The sequence below is a fragment of the Leuresthes tenuis genome, unplaced genomic scaffold (genome assembly GCF_036924035.1).
Source record: "Leuresthes tenuis unplaced genomic scaffold, fLeuTen1.0.hap1 SCAF_19, whole genome shotgun sequence".
Lineage (NCBI taxonomy): Eukaryota > Metazoa > Chordata > Actinopteri > Atheriniformes > Atherinopsidae > Leuresthes > Leuresthes tenuis.
This window is the reverse complement of record NW_027325373.1, coordinates 10,637,755-10,661,009: the sequence shown is the minus strand read 5'-3', so window position 1 is coordinate 10,661,009 and position 23,255 is coordinate 10,637,755. Positions and strand designations below refer to the sequence as shown.

The window sequence follows — 23,255 nt, the reverse complement described above, 5'->3', positions numbered from 1 at the left end:
TGTCTCAAAATGAACTCTCCATCTACTGTGCATTAGCTATGAGCCAATGCTTCCAGTGTAGCTGGCTGCCATATTGGAGCAGCACACACATTTCCTCAAAGCATAATACGAGATTAATAATGCTACTCCTTATTGGTTACAGTTAGAAATACGATATCTCACCATTTAGTGTCTGACACAGCAGTCCCATCTCTTCGCAAAGACCCAATTTTTAATTTCCAGTTCTTCTTAGTCTTTTTTGACTCCTCCTTTGTTGAATCCTGAAAAAAATCAAATGTTATCAAACAATATGACAGAATGGCAGATAAATGAGACTAGGGGAAGAAAACTCACAACGATACAATACATATGACAAAGAATTTAGTTATGTTTAAGGATTTGTGTTGCATTTGAATGTGTCCCACCTGCATTTGATCATCTTCCTCTACAATTTCTAGTAGATCATTTGTGCTCAGATGCTGCCCTCTGCAGTTTGCATTCAACTTTTCTGCACCAAGCACACGCACAGTCTGTTAAACCAGCAAACTATGTCCACACAACAACAATTATACAAGGTATGTATATATATATATATATATATATATATATACATATTACTTTTTAACCACAAAAGGTATTCAGGAAAGGAAGAGGGGATTTCAAGGGTGACTCACTTAAATGTAGTGTTGTAGAGGTTGTATCTGAGACGGATCTCTGCCGAAAATGTTGAGATTTCTGCTGCTGGGGTTTACTGGGAATGCTCTCTGTATTTTCTGCATTTTCATGCCTATTACAAATAGGTAGGTCCTTGTCAACGGCTCCAGAGTCACTCTGACAAGTCTCGGGGACCTTGTGAAAATCAAGTGGTGACAAGGACAGGTTAACTGATTGCAACAAGTTAACTGATATGAAACTGTAAAACTACAACAAGGTTGCGGATCTGACAAACCCACGACACGTTTATGAACTGAAGGCACTTTCTCAAATGCTTAAATACCTTCTGAAGGGTCATCACGTGGCTCGCTTGCGTGTCTTGTTGTTGCTCGAGAGTTTCCGTCTCCTCCTGTAACACCTGGTTGTGCATCTGCTGTCGAACAATATCCTCCAGCATTTGACATACCTGCTCCAAGTAGCAGAGCCCCGGACTTAGTTCCTTCCTGTCCTCCATGCCAAGGCCCTGCACAAATCAATATGCAAGAAAAATTTTGACTGTGGAAAAAGTCTTGTGGAAAAAAAAACAACTTTACAAAAAACAGCTTTTGCAAATCCTAGATGATATATGAGGTTTTTCTTTCTTTCTTTTCTTATTTTTGATCACATTAGCAGTATAGCCGAGATCTGCCAGTTTATCTCTTTAGTTCAGACTGAAACAGCTCAACAATTATACCTGGACAAATTACTGAATAGGGCAGTGTCCGAAGCACAAGGATTTAGGGGATCATGGGTCTATCTCAGATTAATGAATACCAGAAAGAGACACAAAACAGCCAACATAAGATGCAGAAAAATAGAATGCTGGTTTTATCAATTGTAAGATAATTAGCGTCTACGTTACACAAATGTAGAAACTTGGTGCAAAAACTAAAATAAATTAAATGTGACGGAAAATACAAGCTGGATACATAACAAGAATTTATGACAAACAACAGGGATGAAAATTAAAAAAAAAAGACTCAAATAATGTGTAAAATGATCAACATGTGACATAAGATATCCCCAAAGAAACATATAAAAATGAAAAACCAAGACATAGAGCAGTTGTTAAAAAAAAACAAAAGACGTTATGTACTTTTTCAGGGTGTCTTGGTACTTAGGAGAACAACAGGGCCTTTTACCCATCTGTGCACAGGGGCCTGTTATCTCATAATCTGTCCATGCAGATATTCATAATTCCCTGTGGATTAAATTTAACAACACTAATCTCCTTTCACCTGCCTCCACCTGGAAGCTGACATTTGCAACAGATGTTTATCTTTCCCTTAGATTTGCATGTACATCTGTTAATCAAAATTTCTGTTACTGTAAGTAAAAGTTTAACATGTTTTTCAACAGCTTGTTAGCTTGCTAACATCAGCGTTGTTTAATGAGTCAAATTTACACCAAAAGAAGTTATAAGTGATATCAGTACTTGTATAACAAATTATGGAAAAGGCAACATAATGTTACCTCAAACAACTTTCCAAACTTATTAACTTGTCTTTTCTCCTGAACTTTTGGATGAGCTCTAATAAACAGCAAATAACCACATTTGATAGTTTTGAACACACGAGTTTGCCAATAATGATAATGATGCAATAAATGCTTTCAAAAAGCATTTATTTGTACAGTTACGACAGGTCACTTGGCTTAGGACATCTTTGCATTTCATTCTTCAGTCATTTAACCTTGACCACAGCAATACTATGAATACTTGTGTATACACACGAGGACTAGGGCCAAAAAAGTAAGAGCTACCTAAATTCAAACACTTGACCCTATGGTTTCGACACTTCTCCATGCCATGCTGAATTTGACACTAATCCTTTAAGTTACCGGTCGTAATCAGATTTCTAAATCAAAACAAATCTCCTGTGCTGTCTGGTTTTGTCACACCTATCAAAACCCAACCGACTGCTCAACTTCCCCCTCCAGCCATTCTTCTCATACTTGTCACCTGACCAGACTGGTTTATGATCCCTCTCACCACATATGGACTCATGACAGGTTGTGAGCATGAAAGAGATACTGTGTGGTTAACAACATGCCTGCATTTGAGAGCCACTTTGTGAGTGGGTGTTGCAACTCTTTAACTGCAAACTCTGCCAGACTTTCCTTTGATATGCACAAGCTTGTGCTGTGCAAGACCGTACATGTGACTGTGAGTCACAAACAAGTTTGTTATCCTGAAACTTGCAAGAAAAGCACATGCGGATATAAGACAGCACACTTGACTGTAATGCAATGTCTCTTGCAAAATTCCTAAACTCTTAGAGTTTTGGTTCATCACTTTAAAAGCATCTCACCTCTGATGTTTGCTTGACACAACCTACAGAAAGTGGTCTTCGGTGCCTTTCTGATGAATGCCTGACGGGGGCAGATGGATTGACCCTCCTCCTCAGGCAAAAACTCTCTGACCTCTGACATCTCACTGACTCTGATGCATGCTGTTTGGGTGGAAAAGATTCCTGAGGCTGTTGGCTGCGCAGCTCATCCACACGTTTTAGATGTTTAGAGTCAGCCCTTTGTAGTGCCTTTTCAACTTTCAGGTGAAAGGCGGCAGAGCCTTCATCAGCTCTATCGGGACACAAGCGTGGGGAAGAGGAGGATGTCTCAGAAAAGGAAGGGAAAGGAGACTGAGATCCCGGAGTGAGTTCTTCATTGAACAAATCCATTTCTGTGTTATTTGTTGAGACAAAGCAGGATGTAGCAGGGCACAGTGTGTCACAGCTGGCTGTCTCCACTCCAGAGTCCACAGATTCCGAGCGCGGGTTTGTTCCCATGTCAGCGGAAGATGTAACAGGGTCCTCAGTATTATTTCCAAGCCACTCCAAACACGTTTTGCTTTCATTTACCCAAGCCTCCATGAGGTTTCCGAAGCTCCTGTACAGATTCATTGCCAAAAAGCTACAGCTCTGCCCCTTACACCTGTGCTGCTGAATGACAAACGAGTTTAGGTAACCTACACACTTGAGCTCATGATGTAGAGTTGAAAATATTCCTCTTGATCCGCCTCCGTTTCTTTGCCACACCCCTCTGGATCACAGCATGGCAATGCATGTTGATACCTGCTCCTTCCTGTCACTAAATACTGGGGAAAAGGTGATTCAGTTACGTTATTTGAAGGCTCAGGTTTGTCCCCACACTGTCCAAAACATAACATGAACAAGCCTTGACACGATCACAGAGACTGTACCTGGTACTTTGTGTAAATATTTCACAGATGATGCTTAAAATGATCTAATCAACTGCTCTGTGCTTATCAGAGAAATAGTCATAACCACAGGAGCTCTGATATCAATATAAAACAACAGCTTTGAAAACTGCCACTTGCATGTTTTCTACAAGCTGAGATGGACTCTCTGTCGTGGCATACATGCCTTAACAGTGTCACTGTGTCACAGTATACATGTGAAAGCGGGAGTGGCAAAGAAGCGGAAACAGTGCAAGCTCATTATAGCAACAAAACAAACAAACCAGGATTTATCTGAGCCTGTAGGAATGTGTCAAACGGACACTCCTGTCTGCTGACGTGATCTGCATTTTTGATGTGAGCACAGTGCGGGTCATTTGATCTGATGCACATGACTCTTTTGAGAAACAGACAGGAAGAGACCTGCGATATAAAAGACTAACAAGCTTCCTCTTTTTGAGCTGCTGATGAATTCTAGAACTTACATGGACAAACAAGAGTGACATGCTTGTGTATTGCTGGTATTGCAAATGCTTGAAGGTGAATCAACGTTAGATTTGAAAAAAAATCCCAATAACAATGGTAAATGGACTGCTTTTATATTGCATTTTTATAGTCTTGTTGACCTCTCAAAGTGCTCTTACACTACAAGCCAAATTCACCCACACATTTACACATCACTGTAGTCTTTACAGTTTTTAAGCCTTTGCAGTTTGTTTTCTCTGTCTTAGACGACAATGAATCTTGTGTATACTGAGTGCGAGGCCCATGTGGACCCAAGAAGCCAGCGGTTGAACCACGAACCATCACCGTCTTGAGACCAAGCTGTCTAAAATGTGACATAGAGATAAATCTGCTGGTGGCCTGAAGGTTTTCAACCAATCATTATTCCACTCAGTAAATAAACAGATCTAGCTGTCAGCTTTTATTCAGGATTTCATAAATACTGTTTGATATGCTACGTGAGTAACCCTTGCACTTAATTTAGGCACAATTTGCTGTCTGATTTAAATGACAGTATTTGTTGATGTTTTTTAGGTGATCATTTTTATAAATATAGCTCAAAACTATTTCTGAAGGGGTGAGAGGATGAACACTTTGCCTCTCTTTTCATTTAATTATTTAGTTGGTATCCCTCTTAGTAGAATTATTTGATGAGAGCATTGTTATAGTTCAGCAGTTTATGACTGCAAGTTAAATGTACTCTTTGGTTGGCTCTATCAAGGAGAAGGTCCCCTGGGGTCATTGAGTTTTTAAGAACATTTTCTAATGCATTTCCTGTTTGGGTCTACATGTGATCTTCTTCCAGTATTTAGTCAAAAACTTTAGTGTGACAGATCAGGAATTTGTATTGTTCTCTTTTTCTGTATTTTTCCTCTTTTCTGTGCACACCTCTGTCGGTTCCAAGTCACTAAGTTTTAATTTGATTCTCTGTAGAAACCAGTAAACAGCACAATGGGAGTCACAACTCTTCTTGCGAATGTTCCCACAGGTGTTGGCACACCTTTCCATAAGAAGCTCCTCACATTTTTCTTGGCACTGATGTTCAGCTCAGCCAGCTTGTATAGGAGCTGTGAATGAACAGATATTTTCAGGTTCCTCCTGAGACTCTCCAGTGGGTCCACTTCTAAATTCTGGCCTAGTCTTTGGGTTGCTGTCTGTAATTTAGAGGGGTTGTCCTGTGTGTCAGCTACTTACTCTTAAAGCCTTATCAGTGGTGCATTGATAACTTTCTTTCACTGACATTCTCTAACAGTCATAGCGACCATAAGCTTGCTGGTTACCCATCTGATAAAAGCCCTGCATCGTCATACACTCAAACTGGCTGAGCAGCCAAGAGATAAGTTTGAAATATAGATGGCAGATAACATCAAAAGGTCTGAAAACTTTCCATCAGAGAGACGGTGAAACAGATATCTAGAGAAATTCATGACTCTCATCTAAAAACTAATGAGGGACTCAGGGAATCAATGCTGCTTTGATATACCCCACTGGTACAACAAATGTACATGTAGGTTTCTGAATTAACTGAACTTGTTGCACAACACAAATATAGAATTTATGCTTCACCATATGTTGACCAAAATTCAATATGCGAAACACACAACAACCAAAATACGGAAATGAAAGAATGAGAAAAATAAGCAAAATGGCCCCAGGTAATTTAGTCTTTATTCTTTTAGATAAGTGCACCTTTTGATTCAATTTATTTTTGAGCAGGGTTGCATTTCAGGTCTGTTGAAGCTCATGTGTGTGAAAGCCAAATCCCGCTCATACTGGGTCAGTAGAAATTGCTCCAAGCATTTCTTTCCATCATTGCTCTGTTGCACGACACAATGAGACAGACCCATTTGGACATTAAATATTTTGGTATACAGAGGAGTTAGTTGCATACTGTAGTCTGGAGAATGATGGACTCACAAATAATTTGGACATGACAGAAGTCTTTGTAACCCTTCCCAGATTGATGAACGCTTGCGTGTCTAAGATCACTGCTGACTTCTTTCCGGTTGGCATTACTATGACACACACTTGAGGGCTTCAGGCCAGCAAAAGGCCAAAGCTTCTGCTTTTAAAGAGATGCTTACACTTAATAATCAGTGAGTCAAGTGTGTTTGATTACAGTTACGGCGCCTGGCCGGTATTTACACTCTTAGCTCTTTTTGGAAGCAGAAAGGGAGGGCTTCGTTTTTCATACACTGCGTCTGCATTTTTACCTATTTTGCATTAAATAAATAATGACACAGTGTGATATGTAGTGTGTTATTGTTCACCTGAGGTTGTGTTTACCACATTTCAAGACCTGGTCAGGACTTGATGACAATAAGTTTTTATCATGTCGTGATAGTTAAAATCCTTGGAATTGCAAGAGGGTATACTTTCGTTTTCACATAACTGTATGTAAAAATGATCTTTTTATCGACCTGTTGTGAAAGCTTAAACCCACATCAATAAGGTGAAAGAGATGAAAAATAAAATCATAGAGAACTAGAGACTACTTTTATATCAAAAGAGAACCACTTAAAGTGCCCAGTGTCTCACAGAGAGAAGTCTGTACCATGTCACCACCAACAGGACACTGACTGAGTTAACAGTTAACCGACATCCAAAGACATCCCAGACAGGATGAGCAGCACATCTCCCTTGCCTCCTATATTCATCCCACAGAGGAGTTGTGCTGGTCTGCGTCAGTACTAGCATGTCACAAGATAAAGCATCCCGAATGGCTACTTTATCGAAGATTCAAACTGAGCAATCATGACGAGTTAAACACACGTTTAAGTCGACAAAATCCAACAGGATACATATTCTTTTATGGACATACCTTTGGATTTCCCCCAATGTGCTGAAAGAGAACAGCATGAAAACTCATCAAAACACCTCTTTCCCTAATAAAAGGACTGTTGCCAGTGTAATGATGTTGCAATAGGAGTCAAATTAGAGCACTTTCCAAAAAGCTCTCACCTATTCTTAGTAAACAGTTTGTGTTTCACCATGACAGAAAAACAAAAAACACAATATATCGTAAATGTATTGAGTCTTTATTGACAGTGGTTGATTGTCACAGGGCATTAAAGGAAGCATCTGGGAAAGAGAGAAAATAGAGCAGTTTCACCAGTTTCACAAAATTCCCATCTCTCCATTCAGCAAATGGAAAGAACATTATTTTCCTTCAATTTTCACTAACTTGTCTCACCAGCTCGCAATCAAAAAATACCTGACACACAGTTTAATACCTGAAACGGCCACCAGATGGCTTGTACTTGTGCAACTGAGAGAGAACACTGGGAAACAAATCAATATAAAAACATCAACCGGTGCATGTGAAATTTCCAAAACTGTCACTGGAACTTGTAAGGAAGTTCAGAGATGGAGTACAAACAGGATCACCTACCGTATCTCTGTTAACTCATGCGACTACCGTAAATCCATGCTGGGAATATGCTGAAATATACTAGTAATCTAGTAATAATAAAGACATCACTGACAATCTACTACAAGAGGCTGGTGTGTGTAGTATACTTGGCTCTGGTAAAAGTGTTGTTTTCTCTTCACCTATAAACAAAAGGGAAAGATAGAGCTGGGCAGAGGTTGACACCAACACAATGTGAGAAATGGAAAATTGTGCACCACAAAAATGTCCAACAGTCTACAGCAGGTAAATATTCACATGTCATGTCTGGTATTTGCCCAAAGTGAAAACAGAGCAAAGGAACATGAGCACCTAATCTTAATCATTCCAGACTGCAGAGGCAATTAGGGTCACTGGCCCTTACTCTTCAAGGTATTGCTGGGAAACAGTTAAGGATTGGCTTTTATCACTAAATGTTATCTCACAACTAATACGAGCACAAACATTGTGAGATCAGAACCGGCTGCGTCGGCTGTTTAAAAGTTCAGTCTGAGCCAAATTGTGTTTGCACGAGGAGAGTTTGCAGAAAAGACATTTGTGCATCACTAAAACACGAGCATGATCAGTCTCTGCTCATTCTTAACTGCAGTAATGCACGTAACCTTTGGAAGCATGTATTCATGTTTGTTGGCATATCACCTCATCCGCCTTAGCATTAAAACTGAAGTTATGGGCCTTTGTGGATCAGGTTTCTTCTTCTTGTGTTTCACTTAAGCTGTCAGGTATTTTAATGTGTGACTGAAAAGTTGCCTTTCAAAGTGTCATTTTCAGCTGTTGGGCAACGACTTCCTGTTCATGCAGTTTGGTGCTTTTGACTGGACTCACAGTACTACACGTTTTCCTTAAAACATTACCATTAATGTTCTTATTACAAAAAGTTGAACTTTTTTTGTTTGTAAGCAGCCGGTGAATGTTATCTAGCTCAGCTGGTGCAGCATACAAGCTTAATTAATACAGGACATTGGCTGTTAATCTTGTATTTTTGTGCTTTGATATCAGTTCAGCAGTGCATTCGAGCTCTGTGTAAGTATTTCATGCACTAAAGAATTTTTGTTATTACAATAAACAGTCCTCACTCTGTAGTCCCCCGACTGAGGGTTTAGATCTCAGCAGCCTGTGTGCGGCTGAGCTCCTCCAAGCTTCAGTGACCTGATGGACTGAGCCAACAGTCCAAGCTGTGATCTGTCCAAATGGAGCCACTGCGATGGTAGCCTATGGGTAAGGGGGAAAAAAGTCATAAAGAGATATTGTTCATGTGGAGAGTGTAGCATTGTTTTTTCATCGGCCTGAAGCTCATTCACACAAAGATCAACACAGCCACCCTAGCAGTAAGAACTCAAATGAGAAAATCAGTAATGGTTTATGTTGCTCACTGGCTCTTACCTTCTGGTTTGTGCTCCACTGTGACAATGAGAACTTTTCTCTGCTCTGCTGGAAATATCAGATGCTCCAAACAGTTTGGCCCAGCGCAGGCCACTCTGACAAGGACTCTCTGTCTGGGCAGGGGTTGATGCAGTTTGAGTTCTACAGTCTTTTTCCAATCTCCTTTCTTCTTGCCTGCTGTCCATACTTGTTTGAGACCAAGTGTCTGTATGATTTTGGATAAACCCCCCTGCTTCACCCACACCATCCACAAGGTTGGGCTCCTTTACCCAAAACTCTGGAATAGGAGTTAACACACTCCTGCTGGCCTGCACCCCTCCATGTTGTTGCTTGAAGCAACTTAAATTCTGCAAACTGTGAATCTCTTGCTCTGTTTGGGGAGACATTTTTGTTTGCTGGATGCTATAGCAGTCTACCTTTCTGTCAGCTTGTAGCTTTGGCCAGCTGGTCACCAGCAGGGCTGGGCACGGCTGAGGTGGAGAAACACCCTGCTCTGCTGAACACAACTGTCTGTGACGTAACAGTCGAGGCTCCAAGAGCAAGTTGAGGTCAAAGGGCAACACAGAGAGTGGCTGCAGCAGAAGTAGCAGCTCCTGAAACAAGGCCTGACACCAGCCCAGTGACATGGACAGGAACCCCCAAGAGTGGTAATATGTTGTCACTACATCTGTGGGAGTAGCACACACAAACAACAACATATACGTAACAATATGTTAAAATAAAGCTTTGCTAATCCGTGTGTAAACTCTGTCTTTTTTTTCTCACGTTGCTGTTGCTTCATTTAAGTGTTTATAAGGTCCCCAAATACTCCCAGATCTAAAGTCACTGTTGCCTTCAATCAGCAAACTTAGCACAGCTACATACTTGTTACCAACCTGTGTTTTGGTGGTACACGCTCACACAGATTTGCTGCTTACAAGAGCATAGCTCACTTATGCCAACTTTTATGCGTTATATATGCCACATAAAAGGATATATTGAGCTTTCATGTGGTGCGACATATTTACTCTCACCAAGATCTGCACTTCAAAATAGCATGTTATTTTTTTAACTAGTACTAAGGGCATTGTAGACATCACACGGTGCAGCAATGATACAAACATATCAGTCAAAACAAACTTTTGATATGACAAAAGAGCCAAATCAGGATGTACATAGCTTGTGCAGTACATTGCTATTTCACCAACCTGTTTGACTCTGTAGGTGACTGAGCCAGAATTCCAAAGCTCTCAAGCTGTAAGAGAAGAAATAAACCAAATCAGTGGTATTGTGTAGATTCTTCTTAATGTGCTTCAGTAGCTTTAGCTCTTACTTAAGAAGGCCCATGATGAAGGCTCTCAGTCTCATGCAGTGGCTGGTGAGCTGAGGACATTGCCTGATTTTGGAGACCAGGCTGTAAAGAACTCTGGTGGATGAACCTGCCACGTTGGACAGAAACCAGAACAGTGACCAAGAGCAAAACTGCTTCACCAGCATACTATGGTAACAGCTCTTAGTACTGCTTAAGAAACTGACCATGATACTATAATTACACGTACCGGCTCTGGTGGACACCTCCACCACACTCCAGGAGTGATTGCGGCGTTGCCCAATTATAAAATCAAGTTTGTGGTCCCGCAGGCCGTCCTCTAAAATGTTCTGGATGGCCGGACACAAGTGTTCCAGGACCAGACCAGCAATTGTAGGGCTGTAAGAGCTGTTACCCAACCGCATCTGTTTCACCAGGAAAGAAATGTCATATGGTGTCCTGTACTGTATGTCCCGCTGACACAAGTTATTTGACACCTTTCCCTAGAAATCCAGTTTGGTACTTTTCCATTGGGACACATTCAATGTGCTTATCTCTGTGTATTCATACCTTTTCTTCAGGGTCTCTGGTGCTGCCAAAATGACCCATGATCAAATCCACAGCACTGCTCACAGACCTCAGCAAACCTGGAAACACCAGATGAACTTAAGTTTGGGCAAATACAAAATTTGACATATTTCTACTAATATATACAGGAAACTGAACATTATTTATTCTTATTTTCTAACCACTGAAACTCTGGTGCAGCGATAAACCTGCTTTTTGACACCAATCATCTTATTTAAGGACTTTTCAAGTTATTGGTGTTGAAATCAACAACCAAAAATATCAACCAAGGTGAATACACAGGAATATGGGAGACTGCTTTCAGGGTTCATTATCCTGTGAAAAGAAATGTAAATGTGAGTGGAAACTGAAGATAAAAGAGTGAGCTCTCCATATCAGTAGCAATTCCCTGCCTCTCTTTCTTCATCTCATACATGCTACCCACTGCAAATGTCACGGTAAATTCTTTATGCGTGTTGATGCTGCCTGCAGTGCTGCACCACACTGACTCTTTACTGCAAATGCCTTCATTTGTGATCATATGCTGTAAAAGATTCACATTGGTAGAATCAACTTTACATTGAATATCCCATACTATGAAAACTAAATGATTGGGTGTGATTTAAATTATAGGCACCACTGAATCATTCTCCCTCTCCTCCCCTTTTGGAGCTTGCAGTCACACACACTTAGGCAACAGAGCAGAGGCCTCAACCAATCCTGTGCAGGGAGAGTTAAAAATAGGTCATGTTTGAGAGAAAGCCCCTTCAGGGTATTGAAGGCACTGCTGCAGCAGTGAGGTTTTGTTGCAGCTCTCAACAGCTCATCGTTGGTGCAACAATCCAAACAAGGAGGGATCCAGTCATCATTTCACCTTCAAATTTATTTGACTATTTAACTGTTGTTCGTGTCAGTTATACAGCTTTCTAGAGTGTATAAATCATGAGCAGAGACTCACCTCTCCTCTGAAGGTGGCTGATAGACATGGACTCATAAGATGTATCAGGCGAGAGGCAGAAGTCTTTTGGTGGTCTGTCGCTCAGGATCAGAGATTCGCTGTGTTGACTCGGGTTCAAACTGAGCCCAGCAGAGCCCTGTATTTCCTGAGGATGCAGGCCAGAAGCAGCCAAGGAGAGGAGAGAGCTCAAAGAGGAAAGTGGAGCCACTGAGGAGAGGGTAGCTGTAAAACTGCTATGGAAAAAGCCAGAGTCAGCTGCAGGTGCAGGTGCAGGTGCAGCTCGATATTGTGGGAACTTTTGTTGGGGTTGTGAGGTTGTGGAAGGTGACAGGGACACTTGCAGGTTTGGGTGATAGGTGTCAGCTCTTAGGGGTAATGTGGGTGGTGTGTGGGAGGATCCAGGATGGTAGGAAGTGCGAATCCGGGACTGGTTAGGACTTCTGGGCTTTGGGCTGGAATGGTCCTGCTCTGAGGTCAGGCTGATCAGGTCTGGGTAGGTGGGAATCTTGACAAGGTTGGATTCATTTGGAGCTGAGATCAGATTTAAAGAACTGTTGGTCAGAGTTTTGTCACATTTTGGGCTTGTGTTATCTTGCACCTGAACCATTTTGAACTCTATACCAGTGTGATGTGCATCCAGGCTACTTTTTGATGTACTTGCGCACCCTTGGTTTTTGCTGGACTGACTCCATGTGTGTTTGTGACTGAAGCTCTCTGGACTCGGAGTGCAGGTGGAGCAGCTATCAGAGGTAGAAGCTTCCAGAAAGATGGGACAGTGGCTCTCCATCAGGGATGACTGAAGATTAGATAAGCACTTGCTTCTTTTTACCTTGAATTCGGGGTCTGGCTGGTAATACCCAGTCTTGCTGCTCTTTTGATTTATGTACTGCTCCAGAAGACAGCCCAGATACTGGGCCTGAGATTGTGGTTTTTCTGCAGGGAGCAGAACAAATGGCTGGATTGGGAGTGAGGTTGGTCTTTGGGGCTTGCTGTTGTGCTTCACTTCTTTCTCCACTGAACATAATCCTGACAAGAAGGGATAAATGGCTCTAAGCAATTACAGATTCACTTTGCAAAACAAAATCTTTCTTTTTTTAGCATTCCATTGTTTCTTATTTTGCTCTCCCACTCATGAACCCAGACTACAAAGAAGAAAAAAGTAAGATGTTTTCTCTCTTACCCATCTCGGAAGTATCAGTTATACAGTGCTCTTGGTCCTGAACCGCAGATGGCTGAGTTGATGCAGCTCTTGCATCTTGGCATTTACTTGTATGTGGGCAATGCTGGCTGGGGCACCGTGAACAAGGGATGTGGGAGATATTCTGGGTGCCTCCTGTAAGTTTCTTCCTGTAGAGCGTTTTGTCAAAGGAGGTGGTGGCAAGCTGGTAATCAGTCGTCTGAAAGTGAGAAGATTCAAATTCAGCGCTGCACTGCGCAGAAGAGAACCTTTTTTCCTTTTGCTGATCCTCGGTGTCCTAATGGAGACACACAAGACAAAACAGATCTGCTTAGATTTGAACAAACAACAGTTTTGTCGTCAGTCTCACTAATCCAAAGTGTTTCCATGGGGTATTACATCAGTGATCAAATTGTCTAATAAAGACACCAGAAAAAAGCCAGTACTTTAATAAAAGGTAAAAAGCTAATCTATAAAACCTTATTAAGTTACATACATGTATATATATATATATATATATATATATATTACCAGTATAACATATGGATATATTGTCTGTATATATATACAGACAATATATCCATATGTTATACTGGTAATTAATCAAAGTTGTTAGAAAATGGCACAAATTTTTATTTTACTTATTTACATCATTCTTTTAATTAATTTTTTTTATTTTATTACTAAATCTAATTTAAAAAAACAAGCGCAGTGCAAACATATGCAGAATCTAACATTAACAGAAAAAGAGTGGAGGATATTTGCAAGATTCTATCTACAGTGATAAAAAGACCCCACCCACACAACATCCAGGCAAGAACACGCTCAAGGAAGTAGACACATACCGTAAATATCCAACTCTACCACAAAAATAAGAGTTCACCAAAGCAAATACAGAGGGCTAATCACAAGGTGCAAACTATACCTAAACCTCAAGAATAGAGAGGTCAGTTTAGACTTTACTCAAAAACATCTTTAAACATCTTTTCCAGTTCATGAGCAGCCCTTTTTGGACAAATGAAACTAAATTCAACTTTTACCAGAATAAGAAGAATAGAGGATGGAAATGCTTGGAATGGCTCTGAAGCATACAACATCATCTCGCAAAGCATTACCAGCACCACGGGTTCCAGACTTCAGGCAGTCATTGACATTTGAGCTCCTGAAAAGAAGGTTCTATATCTTTAAAGTGCTGCCATTCCTCAACCCATCTCGATATTTTGATGTAAATACCATCAAATTAAAGCTCCAAGCCCACATTTTCCATATAAATGCAACTTGAACAAGTTTAGGCAAATAGCTAAATTAGCAAAAAAAATTGTTTCACTGCCCAAAAATACCCAGATCTAGCATGGTTGTCAGTGCCTTTCTTGATGTATTGGATTGTGCCAGGAAATAAAAAATGATTAGTTTGGAAAACAATGACAGAACAGAAGTGTGAACTCAGAGGCTTTATGTTGATGCATGCAGATGATAAAATGGGATTTTAACATAGAAGTACTTGGCTGAAGAAGCAATCTTTTAATCTTCCCCTTTTATTAGATTTTGGTAAGTATCATCTAACCCAGACTTTTTCCAACTTTCTCCAAACCCACCTCTTTGACTTCATTGTGCTGTCCTCCTTTCTTATGACCAAGAGGGGAAAGAAAAGGGCTGCTTCTGCCCTGCCCCTCAGGGCAGCTGGTGAGGCTGGACCAGGCTGGGCTTGGTGACTGGGAGGAGAGGTCACAAGTCACAAGCTTGTAGTACTTCTGGTTAGTCCCCACGGCCAACACCGACTGGCTTTGAAGACACGCAGCCAGGTCTGATACCTCCAGAGAGGAAAGACCCGGGGGTAGTGGCTCCAGGCTGTAATGGTTGCAATTGGAGTCGAGGTTCTGGGGAGACCATCGGGACCCAGAGGGGGCCGTGCCAGCCTTCTCTTTTGGAGGGGAGTAAACTGTCAAGTCATCATGGTGGACAATCTCAGATGGACTTTGAGGAACAGGTTGGAGATTGAGGAACACAGAGCCCCCAGAAGAGTGACAGGGGTGAACTGCAGGACTGCTGAGATCATGAGGAGTGGCAGGGTTGTTGCTTCTATCATAAATGGTGCAGAAGTTAACCAAGACACCATCAGAGCTGTTACAGGAAGAGTCACTGACATACTCTGTGAGACTGTTGGACAGCAGCTCTGAGGAACATTTGTGCTGGCTGTGGATGCAGCAGGACATGTTATCCTGCAGTCTGTCAGAGTCCTGCTCCAAAGAAGAAGACACTGTGGTGCCAGGTCTGCTCACATGACAGCACTGGCATTCAGACTGCAGTGAGTCCATGTGGTTAGGCTGGTTAGAGAGCCACTGCTGGTCACTGCCTGTACCCAGCATTGTCCCTTCATTGCCCCATTCACTGTCCAGGTCCCCATGGGGCAATGTATCATTTATTACACCATCATTTCGTGGCCAGTTGGGATTTCCATGCAACACAAAAGATGAGTCCTCATGATATCTGTGGAGATTATCTCCATCACTATCCTCATCATCCTGATCCAGCTCTGTCTTGGGAAGAAATGAGTTGTGTGAGCGCAGGCTGCCTCTAGCTCCACAACCTTCCTTCTTCAGGCGGGAACTGGTCTCTTCTGGTGATGAGGTGGAGTCGTACTTCCCGCTGCTGTCACTCGTCCCCTCCTCCTCCGCTCGGTCCTCTATGAGACTACAGTAGCTGCTAGAAAAATGTCGTCGGGCGCCTGTGAGGGCATGCTCTCGGTGGAGCGTGTCTTGTTCTGGGAGGGACACAGCCCGGGTCAGACCAACTGAGCACAGCCGGCTGGGCCTTTTGGCTGAGCTGCACAAGGCCTGGACAGGAAGCTGCCATGTGGGAAGTTGCACCACAGGGAAATGGCATGCCACCAAGGTGTGTCCTGTGAGATTGGATCTTCCAATCATGCTGCTGGATGAAGCTGAATCACGGAAGCTGTCCCCATGTTCCTAAAATTAAACCCTGGAAGAGTTAAAGAGAATATAATTACCTTATATGAACAAATTACAAGAAGTAGAGGACGAGAAGTTCGATTACTATATGCAATTAACAGCGGAAGCAGGTTGAAAAATATTGATGATGAGATGAAAAGTACTTGACTTCATTATAGCATCTCCATTTGTATGTATATGTTGAGCCTCATGGATGTTGTTTTTCCTTGTTTTTTGCCCTCAGATATTTTTGTGATTCGGTCTCATTACATAAAGAGGTTTCGGATTAAATATGCAAACATTGCAGTTGTAGGTTTAAAGATTGTTATTTTCTAGCTGCAGATGTGAAACAGACCCATTGCCTCTGGGACCTAATTAGAAGATTTAGTGTTTAGTTAAAAAACATCCAAAAGCCATTTTTCCATGTGAAGTAGCAGCAAGCCAACAAAATAGAATAAGATAAAGAGCACAAAGCAGAACTGCACTGCAGGCTACTACTGTCACAGTCTGCACCACCAGTTCTCACAAGTACAACTGTTTTGTGCGCCTCTGGCCCTCGGTGCAGCCTTCACTCCATAATTCAGTTGAACATTAACAAACCCCTCCTCTCTGCTTGGGCCAACCGCTATCCCTCAGTTACCCAGCTGCTCTGTAACTAGGGCAGCTGCACTGCAGAGATGCTCTGCTGGCACTGCTAAGAGTAAATACTCTTTCGCATCGGTTTAGTTAAAATGTTGTGACATTTTCTCATGTAGATCACGTGGCTTGAACACATAAATTATTAATTACACGTGTGATCATCTCATACCTCCAAAGTAATTATAACAAAGAATGAGCACATGCTTTTAAACCTTGGAGAGTTTATATTCTGTCGTGGGGGAAAGGGGTTTGTAAAAGTCTGGGTGTCGTGCAGTGAATCAAAACATATTTCGTCTGAGGTCATTCTTTTTGTGATGATGTCATAAAATCAAGCTTCTTGCATACATGAATCTCAAATATTTATGAATGTGTTCATAAGCAGCAATATGCCTTACAGGACATCCTGAGCTCAAGTACCATCAGTAAGAACTTGAACTGTCAATAATAACACAAACAAAAGGCTAATTTGAATTTTATAGCCAAATTACACCTTTTTTTTTTAGAACTTTAGGTATATTACACAGAGATATGTGTTTCTAAATATGACGGCTAGATGTCGGGACATTTAACATGTTTAAGCAAGTGAAATAACTGGAAAAGCTACATGAAGACAATTACAAGGACCCCGCAGATTGTTTAGCTGAGAGACATTTCAAACCCAAATATCATCAGAAATATTTGGTTATGGTGTTCTTGGCTGAAAATGAGTGCATATTTGGCTTAATTGTGTACTCATACATACACAAAAAAAAAGCCAAAATATCAAAAACTGGGACAGGTGAAATGAAAAGCATTGATCCTCTTGTTAAGATGCAATGTTCTGCTCTGACACTTTGGGTGCAGGTTATCATGTATGTGACTGTGACATGTACTGGCCACCAACTACACCCTCAGCAGTTGCAACATCCAGTCACAGAAAAACGCTGTTGGCCGCTCTGCAAATACAGTATGCCTCAAGGAACACAATAAAAACCCAAAGGCTCTGACCCACATTGTATAAACTTATATATACCAGTCCAACTGATGGGTGTGGAAGAGAAAAGCCCATCTTTGAAAGCCGCACCGCTCAAGACACCCAACGGTTCATCTGCCACAGCGCCAGACGCCGTTTATGGCCCAGTAGGTCAGAACTGCTATTTTGCAGCATGAGACAGGCTTACAGTAAACAATATTAGGAAGGTTGTTGCCTTGTAACAGTGTGCGACTGCATGAAGTATTTTCAGTTCTGTTATTTCTGAAAAAGGTGAATGACATTCGAACGCTTCAGCTCACAGCAAAACAACAAACAAAATAAAATAAAACAGTTTTACAGCTGCAGCTAAGATATAAGTAAAGAAGGTAGACCTTGGCGAGAATGATGTCTTCCAAAGGCTCATGTCTCTAATCCCAAAGTGTGCCTTTGTTAAAGATAAAGATTGCAAGTCGAATCAGAGAAAACTATTTCCCCGGAGAATGAAGAATGAATGCACAGAAATATCTACCTTCACTGCTAGTGAAAGTCCACGCTGGTCTGTAAACATATAATAGGAGAGGTATCTGACAAAGGCGAACGCTTTACTGAGCCTTCATTCTTCCCATACCGATTCATTTCCAATAGTTTAGATGCACAAGAAAATAGGTCAGTGTGAGAGGCCCGCAGTCTGCAGTATTTCACAATTTGGATATTTCCTGGCTAGGATTCTTGCGTGCTATCCCTGCAGGAAGTCCTCTTAACTTGACACACAAACATTGGAGCAGCTCTCTCCTACAGGGCACTGGAGCACACAGAGATGGTCGTGACTGTCAGTTCATGTAGGTCATCTAATGTTAAGGAATGAACTCGTGATTATGATGCTGCCTGTTATCTCGACCGTGGCTCTGTAATGAGACGACAATATTACAGCTAATGGGGATTAAGCATTTACAGTATGTCAGGAATGATTAAGGGCTGAACATTCGAATCAAACATGATCAGAGGAGATGCTTGACCTACCTTATGGACAGGTAGGTACTCATATGTCTGTGTCTGTGTGTGTGTGTTGTTTTTTAGAATGAAGACATCCTCCAAGTGGCTTAAGTATGCCAGACAACAAGAGAGTGCACAGATGCATCGCTCCAAAAAAAGAACAAAAAACTAACATATGAAACATTTACAATTATTAACATGTCCGAGACTATATGTAGTAGATAGAGACACAGTTTAAGAGCACGAGAATCTATTTGATTAGCTGAAAAATAATCTTTCATGCATTTGCCGGATCGCCAGCGCATCTCCTGGTAAACCTACTTGAAAACAGTCATACAAGCAGAGGTGATACCCATCCTCTTCTTCTTGGTTGATCTCGTGAAGTCCAAAATCCCGCAAACATTGTTTTTCTTTTAAAGGCATGCGGGTGCTCGGCGCGTATCTGATGTCAAGGCAACACTAAAAGAAAAAGAAAAAAAAAACAACACATATGTTTTTCTTCACTATTACCGAATATCCGCTTTTAAAATCTGCGTGTTATTCCAGTGATTGATAGGCCTAACTGTGATGGGAAACTGCACGAGACCGGTCCGACATTAAGGGTCCGGCAGACAGACACAGCACACACAGCCGCTGCTTCAGCACCGCTCGGGCTATTGTGTCACGGCGGCTTCAGCCAATGAGAAGAGAGAAAAGTCTCTGCAACTCCAAGCATCCCAGACACCGGGTAGGAAAACGGCTGTGGCCTCAGAGTACATGGCATTTGCTTCCTAACAGACGAGCAGGCTTACAATTTACAACGAAATTGGAGCACAGTGCACACATTTCCAGAAAAAAAGCTTGTAAAAGAAGTAGAATATAGGAAAAAAGCCACATAAGCAATCATACCAGTTTAACAATAGGGTCATATCATTGTTTTAGGGTATCTAAATAAATAAATAAAAACAGTTTAAACTTAACAACCGCTTCTGCAATGATTATTTAACGAAGGTCCCCCCCATTAGTAGACAGTTCTCTCAAATTTGCTGATGCTATATTCTGGCAAATTGTCTCAGGTCGCCCTCTAGTTGTGAAAAAGTGTCAGCTATTAGTGTGTCCAGTTTTCAACATCTGCTTAAAATGTATCATTTAAAAACCTCCACATTTTCTCTATATAATGCATCTATTCCCTTTAAAGCTATGATCTAAATGGTTGTAGTGTTCTCCTCTGGCATGTCAGGGCATCCTCACCGGCCTAGTTGCACGATTCACGTCTTTTTTTTTTATAGCAAACCGTCGAAAGGATGTCTTTCAGATGCTGCACGTGTATAAACACCACTGACTTCCCTTTCTTTGAGCACAGAGCTGCTAAGGAGGTATGACAGAAGACCCATGCAAGCTACCCTCTTAATATGCACTATAATCCAGAGCATCAACCTCATTGCATGTGGTCCTAGCCTTTATTCCAACAGAGTGAGAAAGAGGAGGCATCTCTGTGTTTAACTGCTGGCTAGAGTCAGAGACTTTTGTGCTGCTTTGCACAGAAAGCTTAGGTCAGTCACCTTCTTCTTCTTCCATGTCAGTCCTTCTCATGGCCCTAAGACATAAGGATAGAGAGCACCTAAGATTTATTCTCATCAAAGCAAAACCTGACACTTAGGGGGGAAAAAAAAAAAAAAAACTATCCTCACAATTCCCAACACTAATCATTTGCTTAGGATAAAAAGGTAACTTAGTAACGATGATCCACTTATTCTTAGTATTCCCACAGGTGAACAATAAGGATGCTAAATTATTAATGATGCAAAAGCTTGAATACAAGAATTCTTAAAAATGACTAAAAGCTTATCCCCTGACTGGCAATAAAACATTTCTGTCTATTTGCAAAACAGTTTAATGGGGAGATAACCATGTGTGTAAAAAAAAAAAAAAAAACTGGTTTTGTGCTGGTTTTTCAAGTTATTCCAGTGAGTAGCAGGAACTGTGAGGAATGTTTTTAATTTGTTTTACAGTAAAAAAAAGGTTTAAAAAAAAGATGTGAGCAATACCCCTTTAAAAAAATATGCATTGTATATTTGAATATTTACATCGTTTACAATATGTACAAATAAATACACGTCAATAACATAATCCAATAAACTCAGAGCACCGCACAGACTTTGCGTGAATATTTATATTTTCTTATCAAAAATACTTTCAGATTACACAGCCTTTCTGATGTTGCAACAAACAAGGTAAGTCAAGACGGTGCCGTTTGACTTGTTGTGTGTTCCCAGCTTTTACAGCCTTGTTTTTCTGCAGGAAAGATTGCTTCAGTCGAGTGTACAGGATCTGATAAGCTTCCGACGTGTCCTCGGGTCAAGATACAACACAGCAGAGGCAATAACAGACCGGTGGATTTGGTTCATTGAGCAGATGTCTGTTTTTTTTTGTGTTTTGTTTGCCTTTTTTTTTTTTCCATCTCTCCTGACAGTTTGTTTGTCTTTTCTTCAGATGGAGCATCAGAAAGAACATATATTTTTCCTGTAAAGATAAGGAACAACTTCACTGCAGTGTCACAACTCTTGACACAAAGCAGGACAGTGGTAACATAGCATAAAGCTTATGAAAACAATATAAAGGAACATTATGTCTATTTAATGTCATGACTGTTATTAAATTATTTATTAAAATGTCTACAAGACATGCGCATACAAGTGAAAAGCTCTACCCTACCTGCAGTATTTTGTGCCACACTCTAAGGGATCTCTGCAACTGGCGCCAACGGGCTTTAGACTGTTCCAGCGCCACAGCAACGACCGCTTGGTCCGCTGGATTATACCGTTCCAGTCCTCAGGGACAGGTAGTGCGTTGACCTGTAAAGGCAAATATTGGACCCTGTCAGCGCTCCGATGACCCTCATGAAATAACAAAACCCAAGAAAAGCACTTACAGCAAATTTTATAAACAGTGACAGTAGCTCACCTGAATGATACATATTAGGGACAGAAAAACAGAGAGGATGATGATTTTTTCCTGAAGTGTCCTCATCCTGTTGGCAGATAGACTGAGTGATGCTGGTCTGCTGCACAGTTGCTGTGACGCTCCTGGCACTTGTATTAAAGGCTTTAATTGGGCTGGGGAGGAGTTAACCTCAGGCTACTTCGCTGTATTTGTTACTGTAATGGCTGTTGTTTGGCAGAGTGAGTCGTCCCAAGTCAAAGCCAGAGATGCAAATTGCTTGTACGATCGTGCTTATCAGTTTTATAGTGACAACTGAGGTCGAAGTTTATCTGCAGAGATCCAAAGTACACTTTAACCTAGAAGTTGAGGACAATTCCACGTCGAATGTATCGGAAAGCTTAAAGGGAAAGTGTGGGTCTTTTCAAATAGGGTGGTAAGTGGTGTTTCTTTTCATGAGATATGCTGAGTCCATAGAACCACTTTAAACTGTACACTCCAACAAAGCTGGACTTCATGAACAATCATCCATGAACAACTAAATACAAACAAGACAACACATCTGGAGTTAACCAAAAGGCTTCTGATACACGCCCCGAACACAGAGAAGAAGGTACTCTGGTAAGATGAAACTCTCCTCCTGAGAGCACCATCCACACAGTGAAGCACAGTGGAGACGGTATCATGCTGTGGGGGTATGGTTCACATGTTGAATACTTTTGCAAGGTACAACCTTTTGAATGATGGGAAGCTAAAGTCGAGATGTCCCTCTCTTCAAAGTCACCACATTCTTTAGACAAAGGCAGTTATTACGCCTCACAAAAATAACAGGAGTCGATCGTCTACCACTGACTCACTTTGTGAAGGTGTTATTTTATCATGTTGCTTCCTGTTGCTTTATCAGTTACAACACTCTGTCAAGCAGTACGAAACTGTGTCATACGACATCCCACCATAATCAAACAGCAGAGAAGCCCTGACTCGAACATTTATGGTGACATCATAGAGCGCTTCTGTCTTGTGTTGAAGAGGAACAAAAAGAAGTGAAGTCATAAACGGGGAGAGAAGACGTTTGTTCCGTGTGTATCCAAAAAAAACTGATGAAGCGCGATGCCGCCTCGTTTTCTTTTAAGGCGTGACCTTGATGAGTCACGCGCTCTATGTGTGACAAGCACCTGCTTTGCGACATTTTGTTAACAATCCAAAAGACAAAGGTTTAACGTCTAAGCAAAGGCAGTTTCACGTTTTCCAGAAACTCCTCAGCTGTCAGAAGACTTCCTTAAAAGAAGACTTTGTCCCAAATCCGATTAAAGTAATTGTTCACAAGTTCGGGGAATACTATAAGATATATGCTGTTAGATAAGAAAATGAAAAATAACTGCCCAAAACACATTTAGCTTAGCACAAAGAGGATAAAATCCCTACAAAATAACAAAATATCATCTGTGCACATTTTAAATCCAGAGGTGTGACGAGCATCGACTCCCAGGAAATTTCCTCTCAATTACGACCAATCACAGGCATAACATGATATCTGGGCAGGCTTCTGATTAAGTGAAAACTGCTGATGAAGAAAGTTTAAGCCTAATAAGAGAAAGAGAACAAAATCTCAGCATCTCAGAGTGATTTACACTCATTTCTTTCCAACTG

General features: G+C 41.3%; 2 protein-coding genes across 2 annotated transcripts; both read right to left on the bottom strand.

The window, feature by feature from the left end:
* Positions 1–1,067: 1,067 nt before the first annotated feature.
* Positions 1,068–19,354, bottom strand: LOC140276687 (AP-4 complex accessory subunit RUSC2). The gene is made up of 11 exons (XM_072371484.1): positions 19,008–19,354; positions 14,750–16,133; positions 13,158–13,452; positions 11,978–13,003; positions 11,023–11,099; positions 10,703–10,877; positions 10,477–10,582; positions 10,352–10,398; positions 9,165–9,831; positions 8,858–8,993; positions 1,068–1,156 (listed from the first exon to the last, which is right to left on the bottom strand). The coding sequence occupies exons 2-10, from the start codon at positions 16,076–16,078 to the stop codon at positions 8,888–8,890; spliced, it is 3,828 nt and encodes a 1,275-aa protein (XP_072227585.1). The 5' UTR covers positions 16,079–16,133; positions 19,008–19,354; the 3' UTR covers positions 1,068–1,156; positions 8,858–8,887.
* Positions 19,355–21,376: 2,022 nt separating this feature from the next.
* On the bottom strand, positions 21,377–23,044 carry LOC140276919 (liver-expressed antimicrobial peptide 2). Its single transcript, XM_072371778.1, has 2 exons — positions 21,630–23,044; positions 21,377–21,520 (listed from the first exon to the last, which is right to left on the bottom strand). The coding sequence occupies exons 1-2, from the start codon at positions 21,693–21,695 to the stop codon at positions 21,377–21,379; spliced, it is 210 nt and encodes a 69-aa protein (XP_072227879.1). The 5' UTR covers positions 21,696–23,044.
* Between the last annotated feature and the right edge of the window lie 211 nt (positions 23,045–23,255).

Coding starts and splice junctions, on each gene's coding strand:
- LOC140276919 (XM_072371778.1), bottom strand. CDS start 21,695: ATGAGGACACTTCAGGAAAAAATCATCATCCTCTCTGTTTTTCTGTCC. Junction 21,521..21,629: donor CCCTAATATGTATCATTCAG/GTGAGCTACTGT, acceptor TTGCCTTTACAG/GTCAACGCACTACCTGTCCC.
- LOC140276687 (XM_072371484.1), bottom strand. CDS start 16,078: ATGATTGGAAGATCCAATCTCACAGGACACACCTTGGTGGCATGCCAT. Junction 11,100..11,977: donor CAGCCACCTTCAGAGGAGAG/GTGAGTCTCTGC, acceptor TGGTGTTTCCAG/GTTTGCTGAGGTCTGTGAGC. Junction 9,832..10,351: donor TCACCTACAGAGTCAAACAG/GTTGGTGAAATA, acceptor CTACTCCCACAG/ATGTAGTGACAACATATTAC.